Genomic DNA, 10,332 nt, shown 5'->3' with positions numbered 1-10,332 from the left:
GAGGGCAGTGTCACTGGCCCTCATATGTGGGATCCGAACCGGGGCCCTCTGGCATCCCAAGCCAGTTCTTAACCACCGCGCCACTCGGCCGGCCCTATATTCACATTATCTTATTTAACTTTTTCAACAACGCTGTGAAGCAGGTGGTATGTACACTTCTAACCTCCCCCTCTCCCCACCATTGTTCAGATGAGAAAATGAGGCTAGACTAGTTCAGTGATTTGATGATGATTACACACAGAGCCAAACAGAATTTAAATCTAGGACTCCTAATGGCGAGATCAGTGTGCATTCCTTCCAGTACTTGAGAATAACCCCATTTCTTTTATTTCTGTGAAATCAGGGGCCTTGGGATGGATCCAGGCTACTGTTGAGGTCATTCTTGAGAATTTTCTTTGTGGATTGTTTGGGAATTAGAGTTTGAAATTCTGATGGTATGCCGAATTATTAAGATTGCCTTTTTAACATTGTGGAAACCAAAGGATTAACTCAGTGGCGACAGAGGGTCTGCAGTTCAAGCTGTTAGCTCTAAGTCATTTTCTTTTCTTCTTCGGGTTTGGGAAATCCAAGCCCCAGGAGTAAAGCAGGCTGTAGTGGATCCAGGAAGCATTTGTTGCACAGAAGAGCTGCTCGGTAGAATGTTGGGCCATCTCTGCGGGTGTTCCCAGCCCAGCTGTTCTCAGCTGGGAAGGGGCTCACTAGAACTGGACTCTTTGCATGAAACACTGCATCAAGCAGCCTTGTCCAGGTCTCAGGGTCTCCCCCAACACTGTGTCTTCATGGCATGGGCTGAAGTTCACGAAAAAGACTCATCTCTGTGCATCCTTAACACTTTACAGCTAAAACAAAACCTCAAACTTTGGCCAATGGCCAAAGCAAGATTGAAATGAACATTAATAATACAAATAATGCAATTTTCCACCTCTTCTGTCTTTCCATTACAGTTACTTAATGTTTTTGTTTAATTGAACCCTTTAGACTGACCAAGTTGGCATTGTCAGAATCCTGTTTTTTATTGTTTATTCTTGCTTTGTGTGAGTAGTTTTGTTTTCCCAACTAGACTAAGCTGTTCAAAGATAGGATCAGGGGTAGCTCTGAAATTTCTGTGGAGAGGCTTATGTTAGAAAGCAGGACTCAAGGATTTCTTTTACAGCTGTATTTGCATAGCGGGTACCCTCATTTTCCTTGGATTGTATGTTATTTATGGAGGGGTGCTGATGGAATTCATGGCGGCTTTCCTCCATCAAGCTATATATCTTAATCTTCCACAACACCTAGCACAGTGGAGGCCATAACAGGTGCTCATAAATATTCTCGATGATGTGAAATCACGTGTCCTCCCATAAGAGAGAAAACACAAGCTAGTGGAAAGAATGTGAACTTGAGAGTCACACCAGCTTAAGTTTGAATCATTACTCGTTTAATAGCTTACTGCAAAATGACTCTCCCCTGGGCCTTGGTTTCTTCATCTGTGCCTTCCAGGGTTATTTTGAAGATTAAACGAGTAAAATATACACGATCCTCAGTCCAAGACCTAGCACGTGGTAGGCATGAAAGTACCATCAGGTATCGTGGCCTGTGCTTTCCCCTAAGGAACAGACGACCACTGGCATGTTCCCATCATCTAATTCCTAAATAGGCCATTCCTAACCTGTGTGTTATTTCTGTCCATTCCTTTTTTATCTAACTGACCATGGGGCTTAGTCGCGTGCCTTGGCATCTGTGGTGGCCGTTCCCCTGGGGCCTGACGTGACATTGCATTCAGGGAACACACAGGCCCTGCATTTGTTCTTACAACGCAGTTTTATGGTTTCAAATCTGGCATATATTCTCAATTATTCTTTGTTTTGGGCAGTGGGTAGTATTTAATTTTCCATTAAAATAACACAGACTTTCTGAACCAAATGGACATTTTCCTCAGGGATAGATATAGACTGTATTTCCAAAATGTTCTAAAGCACAGTTGTGTAAAGCATACTAATAACTTAAAAAGGGGAAATCATGTAGATCAATAAGGATGATTTTTCTGAAAATCTTTACAGCAGCACTTACCTGTAAGGAATATACATAAATGTAAGAAATAGTCCCTACTGTCAATCTTATGATGTAATTAGGAATCTGAGTTATAAAAATAGGAGATCAGCTCACCAGTTATATAAATAAGATGAATTGTGATATAGAGTGCTGTTTTTGAGGACGAGAGGGCTCAGGATGGGTTGTGGAGATTGAAGGCGTCATAATGGAGAAGGCTGAGGGGGCTGGATGGGTCAGAGCACACCAGGCCAGGGAACAGCCCCACAGACTGGGAGGAAAGGCACAGGATTGTTGTGCCTGTGGTTTGGGAGCCACGCTGCCTGAGTAGAGGAGTGGACAGAGAGGGGCCTGGTCAGACCCTGAAAGCCAGAGCTGATTAGATAACATGCTGAAAGCCCTAGTTTAGGAGGATGAGCCCATTTATAGGATGGATTGAAGGAAGTAAGTTTGGGGAGGAGAAGACGAATGTAGATTTCTAAATCCAGAGGATAAGGGCCTGGGCTATGATGGCAGCAGTGAGATAAATCAGGAAGGGTTAAATTCAAGATACATTTAGGAAGAAGACCGAACTTGATGACAAGTGGAATATATAAGGGATGAAACAGCAGGAAGAGTACAAGATGACTCTGTAGTTCCTTGCCTGGGATATTTGTGGTGTCCCTGAAAAAAAAAAAAATACGTCAACAAACTGAGCTCTTCTTCCAAGAGACACAGCTGTATCATTCCCTTTGAACTTACACTGACCTTTTGTTGAGTAAGGTGTTTCAGTTGTCTGTGACTGCATAACCAGCTCCCCCAAACCCTAGTGGCTTAAAACAACAACAGATTATCGTTTCTCCTGATTTTGTGGGTTCTTCTGCTGTTCTCCTGTGGGCTCTGTCAGGTGACAGTGTTCACCTGGGGGCTTTGCTGGGGCTAGGACATCCAAGATGACCTCACGCCTCTACCTAGGTGACTCTTCTTTTTAGCAGCGTATTCAGACCTCTTCTCTGGTGGCTGGCTTCCAAGAGAAAGGAAGCAGAAGCCGCCAGTCCTCTTAAGGCATGAACTCAGAAGTCCACCACATTCTGTTGATCAAAGCAAGTCGAAAGGCGAGCTCAGATTCTAGAGGACATGAAATTGATTCCAACTCTTAAAGTAGGGAGCAACACACATGTGTGGGGTGAGGAGAGAAATTGCTAAAGCCTCCTTTGGAGACTGTCTACCACATTACATAACCAGATATTAAGTTTTGGAGAAGGAACTCCTATCCAGGAAAGAACCAGCGCTGTGATCCATCACGGTCATATGGGGATCAGGATCCTTAGGAACTCTTACTACCTTCTCCTAAAGGTAAAATTTCATAGGGGAAGAAAAGACTGTTTACTTATTTTTATTTTTTTTAATTTTTTTTAAGATTTTATTGGGGAGTTGGGGGAAGGGAACAGCGTTGGGGAATCCGGGAAGGAGAACAGACAAGTTGTTGTTCTTTTGTTCTTCAGTCTAGTTGTGGAGGATGTTGCTTCACTGGCCCATGTTGGCATTGTGATCATTACNAAATAAATAAACAAATAAAACGATCACTTGATTTTTACAAATCCAACCAAAAATTCATCTTTGAAATAACCAGGGAAATTTGAATACAGACTATTTATTACATTGTATTAAAGAATCACTTTAACTTTATTAGGTACAACAAAGTCCTTTGAAATTACAGACACATACTGAAATATTTGTGGTTGAAATGATATATCTGGGATGTGTTTAAAAATGGCCTGGCCTCCCAAAAAGTGAGTGGGTGGGGGTGAGGAAAACAGGTGAAACAAGAATAGTAAAAAAAAAAAAATAAGGTGGACATTTGTTGATGTAGGGTGATGGACTCATTATTCTTTCCTACTTTTGTGTATGTTTGGAAGTTTCCATTGTAAAATATAAATTTTATAATATTTTAAATATTAAAACACATACATAAATACAACATTTGAAGCATCTGGATTCAAGTATATAACAGGATTAACCTAAATTGTAATACTTTTACATGTAGCTCACAGGTATCTGAGTTAGTTATTAGAGTCAGTGAGTGCGGTTTTAGTTATTAAACTTATTAAAACTATTAGTTATTCTTTAAAGTTATTAAAACTTAGTTATTAGAGTTAAGTTAGATATTAAAGATAGTTCTTTAAAGTTAGTTATTAAAGCTTAAAATCACAAGGACTTTAGAAGTTAGTATCTGTGACAAGTGACATTTTTCACTTCCGACCATCTGCCAGACCTTGTACAACACGGGACACAAGGATGGCCTGGTCTGCAGCCTGTGGGGTGCCCCTGGCCAAGGATACATAAACAGGCATATGTAAGATACTTCAATAAGTGAGATGAGGAAAAGGTTGGGAGCACCAAAGGTTAGGAGCATCTGTTAGGGGTGGGAGGCAGGGGCTACTGTTTGTCACAGTGTCCAAGAGGGCTTAGGACACAGTGGGGTCTTAGGGTGGGGCTTCTCCATCTTCAAGCTTCAAGGTTCCTTATAAAAATGTAGTGGTAGTACAATCACCAGGGATCTTATTAAAATGAAGGTTCTGATTCAGTAGGACTGGGACAGACTTGAAACTGCATTTCTGCTAAGCCCCTGGGATGCTGGAACTACAGGACCACACTTTTTTTTATTATTATTAATTTTTATATATAACTGAGCCATCCTGTCACCTGTTGGCAGCTCAGCGGCTGCTCAGCTCCGGCCAGGACTCGAACCGCTGTTGCTCAGAGCTTGCACTCTTGAGCAAGCTCTTTGCCAACTGAGCCACTCGGCCGGCCCAGGACCACACTTTTTAGTAGCTGGGCTCTAGATGTTAGAGCTGGAGGCAGAGTGTGTCTGTACATGCACACACACAAATATTCCCAAGCAAAGTCACTGGTGCTGAGACAAAAATTTTAATAAGGCAGGCAGGATATGAGGTCTGAGAAGAATTAATTGGGGCCAGATAATGGAAGGTCTTAACGGTCTGGGTACAGAGCTTGAACTTGACCCAGGAAGATGGTGATGAGGCTGAAGAGAGTGTCGAGTGTCAGAAGGAGACCTTTCTCCATAGCTTCCTAAGCCTCTGCATTAGGGATTTAGGGCTGGGTTTCTCCCTCTTCATCCATGAGAAGTTCTCTAGTGATTGTATCGTTCACACAGACCAGCCCTAAGGGGACGCTAGTGACAGCACCTCTGCAGTATGGGACCTTTGGTCAGTCTCAGCCCATGAGTAAGCTCACTGGCTCAAGTTCCTTTTAATTAAATGACACCCTGACCTTGTTAAAATAGATTTGCTATTCTTTATAAAAATGCAACTTATAAAACAGGATTTGAAAGCTTCCCATTGTGATTCCTACTAAGTTTTTAAAGTTATGTTCAGAGTTTGAGTAAAAAGCCAAAGGGCCTTTTGACAGTGGTAGTCAAGGCATTCTCTCAATTATAGAAAATGTTTTGTTCATCAGCACTTTCTGCATTTTAGTGTCAGCACTGAGTTTTAGTATGTTTTAGCTTTGATTTAAACTATTATTGAGTACCTACTATGTACGAAGCACTTATATTCACATTATCTTTTTTTTTTTTTTAAAGATTTTTATTGGGGAATTGCGGGGATGGGAACAGTGCTGGGGAATTGGGNCCCCAACACTGTTCCCCTCCCCCAATTACGCAATAAAATCTTAAAAAATAAAAAAATAAAACTACCTTTTAAAAGCTCTAACAAAACATTGTGAATATCTTTCCATATTAATAAATGTGTCTCTACACCACATTTTTACTAGCTGCCTAGCATTCCCTTATATGATATGAATATCACATTTATTTAACCAATCCTTAATTGTTGTTTCTAACTTTTTTTGTATTATAAAAATGCTGTGATGAAAGTCTTTGTAAGAAAAGAGTTCCTTAGAATAAAGTAGTAAAGGAAAAATTGCCAAGTAAAAGGGGTTTGCATATTTTTAGGGCCTTGACGCTAATCACCAAATTGCCATCCTGACCGTTTGCGTCATTCACATTCCTATTTACTGTATCGAGGGAAATTCTCAGCCATGGGAATTTCCGTGTTCACATTTAAGGAGTCAATGCTGTTTGTCATGATCTGTTTAGTGGTCAGTTGTCCTGGTTACACTGTAGTGAATTTGTGTAAACATATATCACCTTACTCATTGTCCTCTTACCTCCCCCCCGCCCCCCACTCCCAAACTCTGAAGTATATGTCAGAGATACTACCAATTTTTTCATCTTCATAAGCAGTGACATTGAGATACATACCAATTATTAGAAATAACAGAAGCGGAAGCATTCTTTTTTGGTAAAACTGAAAAACAATGAGCCAGTTGACTTGAAACAATGAAAATGTCACTAGTGTGTCCTTTTTCCCAACAGAAACCCAGATGGAGATGTGAGTCCCTGGTGTTATGTGGCAGAGCATGAAGACGGTGTCTACTGGAAGTACTGCGAGATACCTGCTTGCCAGAGTAAGACTCTAACGCAAGTTTCAGGACACTGAACACTAAGAATGCAGGGTCTAAGGGCACTGCCAGAGGGCAGGTAGTTCAGGCAGGTAGATTTCATGAAGCAGGTGAAAGGAGAAGCCATCTTGTTGAGGCTTTTCAGAAACGGGAATGCCTGGTTCCCTCATGACCCCATTTCCTTGATGGATAAACCCAACCAGAATTTCTACTTCTACTTAATTTCCTCATGCTGATTCTTTCATGGATAGAGATGGCAACTGCTCAGTAGCAAGGCCCCCAAAAAAAAGGTACCTTGTACTTTTGGGAATGAATTTTTTTAGAATGAATGAAGAACTCCTTTGACAGTAAAACTAAGTTGTGACACTACTTATTATTCATATTTGACGTACTATGCCCCTTGAAAAATGGTATTCAGTAAATACCTAATTAGACACCCTCAAAAGCCAACGTGATAGTCCTTTTCTCTCATGAGCATAAAGATGTTCTATTGTTTTTAATGAAAACTTACAACTTGTCCTTTTCTACTACCAAAAAACCCAGTTTCTTCAGCCTTTTACTACAGAAGCCTGTTTTCTAACAATTTCACTCATTCATTCTTATATTCAGTATTTATTATATGCAAAATACAAAGGCAAAAAGATACCCTCACCCTCAGGGAATATGTAATGTGGCATGGGATCTTAGAAAGATACTTTAAAACAAGGTAGAAAATGGGCCGGCCGAGTGGTGCGTTGGTTAAGAACTGGCTTGGGACGCCAGAGGTCCCTGGTTCGGATCCCACATATAAGGGCCAGTGACGCTGTCCTTTACAGCTAAGATGGTGAACAACAGCTCAACCTAAAGCAGGCAACCACGTAGGCTGCAGCCCCTGTTGCAGTGGGTTGCCATGGGCTACCGTGAGCGGCCGGCAGCCACTGTGAGCAGCCAGCAGCCGCTGTGAGCAGCCAGCAGCCGCTGTGAGCGGCAGTCCAGAGACTGGTGACCAATCAGCCTCACTCGGGAAGAGCGCAATGATAATACCAACATGGGCCAGTGAAGCAACGTCCTCCACAACTAGACTGAGGAACAAAAGGACAGCAACTTGTCTGTTCCCCTTCCCCCAATTCCCCAGCACTGTTCCCCTTCCCCAATTCCCCAATAAAAATCTTAAAAAAAAAAAAATCTTACCACAATATTTTCTACCTTGGTTTTTTTTTTTTTTTAAGATTTTTATTGGGGAATTGGGGGAAGGGGGAACAGACAAGTTGCTGTCCTTTTGTTCCTCAGTCTAGTTGTGGAGGACGTCGCTTCACTGGCCTATGTTGATATTATCATTGCACTCTTCCCTGGTGAGGCAGATTGGTCGCCGGCCTCTGGACGGCCGCTCACGGCCGCTCTTGGCAGCTCACACCGGCTGTTGGTCACACATGGTAGCTTATGGCAGCCCACTGCAGCAGGGGCTGCAGCCTACATCGTCGCTGGCGACTCACAGCAGCCCAGCTCCAGGTTGAGCTGTTGTTCAGCATCTTAGCTGTAGAGGACAGTGTCACTGGCCCTCATGTGGGATCCGAACCGGGGCCCTGCTGCTCAAAGCTGGCGTCCCACACCAGCTCTTAACCAACGCGCCACTCAGCCGGCCCTGTGGGAAGATTTAAAGAACAGAAACCAAAACTGACCATGGTACTATATAAGGAGTTTACTAACGTAGTGGTTCAGTACGACAAAGGAGCAGGGTTTCTCAGTTCCTAGAGCTGAAGGAAAGGACAGCCCATTCATAACAATTCTCCCTGGGTTATGTTTTCCTTGTTATTTAAACCTACTCCGTGTTCTGCTGTCTTTCTCAATCCTCAGGTCAGAGACTGTGTACGTAGAATGATATGGAGGTTCACCTGGAACTTGGGACCTGGGACCCTCTCACTCACGCTCATTATAGCAGTCTAAATTCTGATGCCTCAAGGGGAAGGGGCAGCCACTAAACTGGTGTCACAGGCCCAGTGCTCACCTTTCATAAGTTAAACTTCCAAATGCCACCGCTACCTGGCAGTTAGGCCCTAGCTTCAAGATCCTTCCAATGTCTTGATTCAGTGGTAGAATTGAGCAAACAGTAAAGACCAGAAGAAAAAGGGCTTTTGCTCAGTCTGCTTAATCAAATTTTTAAAGTGAAAAACATCTCATTTGGCTCTAGTTATGTAAAGAAGAAAGGGGCAGGGGGAGAGAGGAAAGCAGATTTTCCTCGGTCCATTTGTTCTACACAAAGATAGTCTTTTAGTACCAGCCTATGTCATTCTCTCAGGAACGGCAAAGAGGGGATTTCAATCTGGGCGCTTTTATCTGGAAAGATAATCCTCAACTTGAATTTATAAAATATAATTTGGGCCAATGGGAGCTGACTCGTGGTCACTGAAACTAAGTTCCAGAAGAAAAAATTATAACAAAATGGTACCAACCATCTAGTACCCTTCTATAATAATTAATAATATTTGTCAATGTGCCTCACTATTCCAAAAAAAGGAAAATTAAATATCATTTTTTTTCTTATGGCTCTTTAACCCTCTCAAAGCTTCTAAAGTTGGCCTTGAAATGGTCTGAGTAGGGAGACTTACAGATGTTGGAAATGAGAACTGGGGAGCACCTAGTTTGGGGGAGTGTCTGGCTTTGGTTCTTTGGAAAACCCTTCTGTTCACCCTGTGGGCCCCAGGGCTGCTCATCAAGCTGAGTCTCAGACCTTGAGTCTGACAGCTTTGTGCTTCTAGTGTGTCTGATTAACATAGTTGACAAAAACTGTGATATTTGCAGCAAGAGACCTTGGTAATTGCCTGGTGGACTCACACAAGATATAGCCTGCCTATTTTAGGCTAGTTTTGTCCTATTTCTGGATGTGGAGTCATAATTTTTATGAATTATACTAAACCTCTGTGTGAAGCCTGCTATTCATGATTAGCATTGAACTTGTCATACAGGAAAAGGCCTGTGACATGATCAGATTCCTGGAAAGTTCATATCTGAATATAACAGACCCAGCAGGAGCCAGGGGGAATGAATGTTTAGGGACAAAGCAGAACTGGGTTGAATGGTGGGCCATTGTGTGGAGGCCGGAATCTCTGCCCCTCGGCATGTTCCGTAAAGAGCTAAAACAAGCAGGGAGGCACAAATGAAGTATGACTCAAAAAGGGGGCCAAGAGAAATTTGAACTGTGCTCTTGACCTGTAGAGCACGGATCAGAACTTACTGTTAAAAGAACAACTCCAAGGTAATTGGATTTGCCCTTCAAACCATTTCTGCTAGTATGTTTCCCAGAAACCCCAAATTCTTAGTGCAGGGAGAAGAAATACAGGTTTTTAAAAGCAAATTCCAACCTGATCAAGTTTACCATCCCTCTAGATCCCACCCTCTAAATCTCTAAGTCCTGCTGGTTTGGCTGTTGAGGGGGAAATTATTTGGCTTAAAAATTCATTCTTTGCATATCTCTCTTTTGTTAAATAATTCTCACCATTCTAATTCCCGTTTATTTCATTGCTTTTAAGGGACATGCTTATATAGACCTCAGCATGGCTTTTGCTTTGCTCTATTTTACCTATAGGTTCTTTATAAACTTTTTGTATGGTTTTTGAAAGTAAATAATCTAGTTATGAGTCGGGGAAGGAAGCTGCAAATGGCACTGAAGGCTAATATAATTTTTTTCACATAGCTGATTTGAGCCTGAGGCCACAAGCATGACAAGCTTATCTTCTCAGCTCCAAGAGCTTTTTTTTTTTTTTAGATTTTTTTTTTTTATTGGGGAATTGGGGGGATGGGAGCAGTGCTGGGGAATTGGGGGAAGTGTCACTGGTCCTCATATGTGGGATCCGAACCGGG

General features: G+C 42.2%; 1 protein-coding gene across 2 annotated transcripts in view; it reads left to right on the top strand.

Annotated features, from left to right (window-relative positions):
* Positions 1–10,332, top strand: part of KREMEN1 (kringle containing transmembrane protein 1) — an 86,405-nt gene that overhangs the window by 32,394 nt on the left and 43,679 nt on the right. For both annotated transcript variants that reach the window (XM_019643225.1, XM_019643223.1), the window contains exon 3: positions 6,410–6,501. In XM_019643225.1, the coding sequence (XP_019498770.1) occupies positions 6,410–6,501 (92 nt within the window). The remainder of the gene's footprint in view (positions 1–6,409; positions 6,502–10,332) is intronic.

Source organism: Hipposideros armiger, unplaced genomic scaffold (assembly GCF_001890085.2).
Source record: "Hipposideros armiger isolate ML-2016 unplaced genomic scaffold, ASM189008v1 scaffold_75, whole genome shotgun sequence".
Lineage (NCBI taxonomy): Eukaryota > Metazoa > Chordata > Mammalia > Chiroptera > Hipposideridae > Hipposideros > Hipposideros armiger.
Note: the sequence above shows the minus strand (reverse complement) of the source record. Positions and strands in the feature narration are given on the sequence as shown.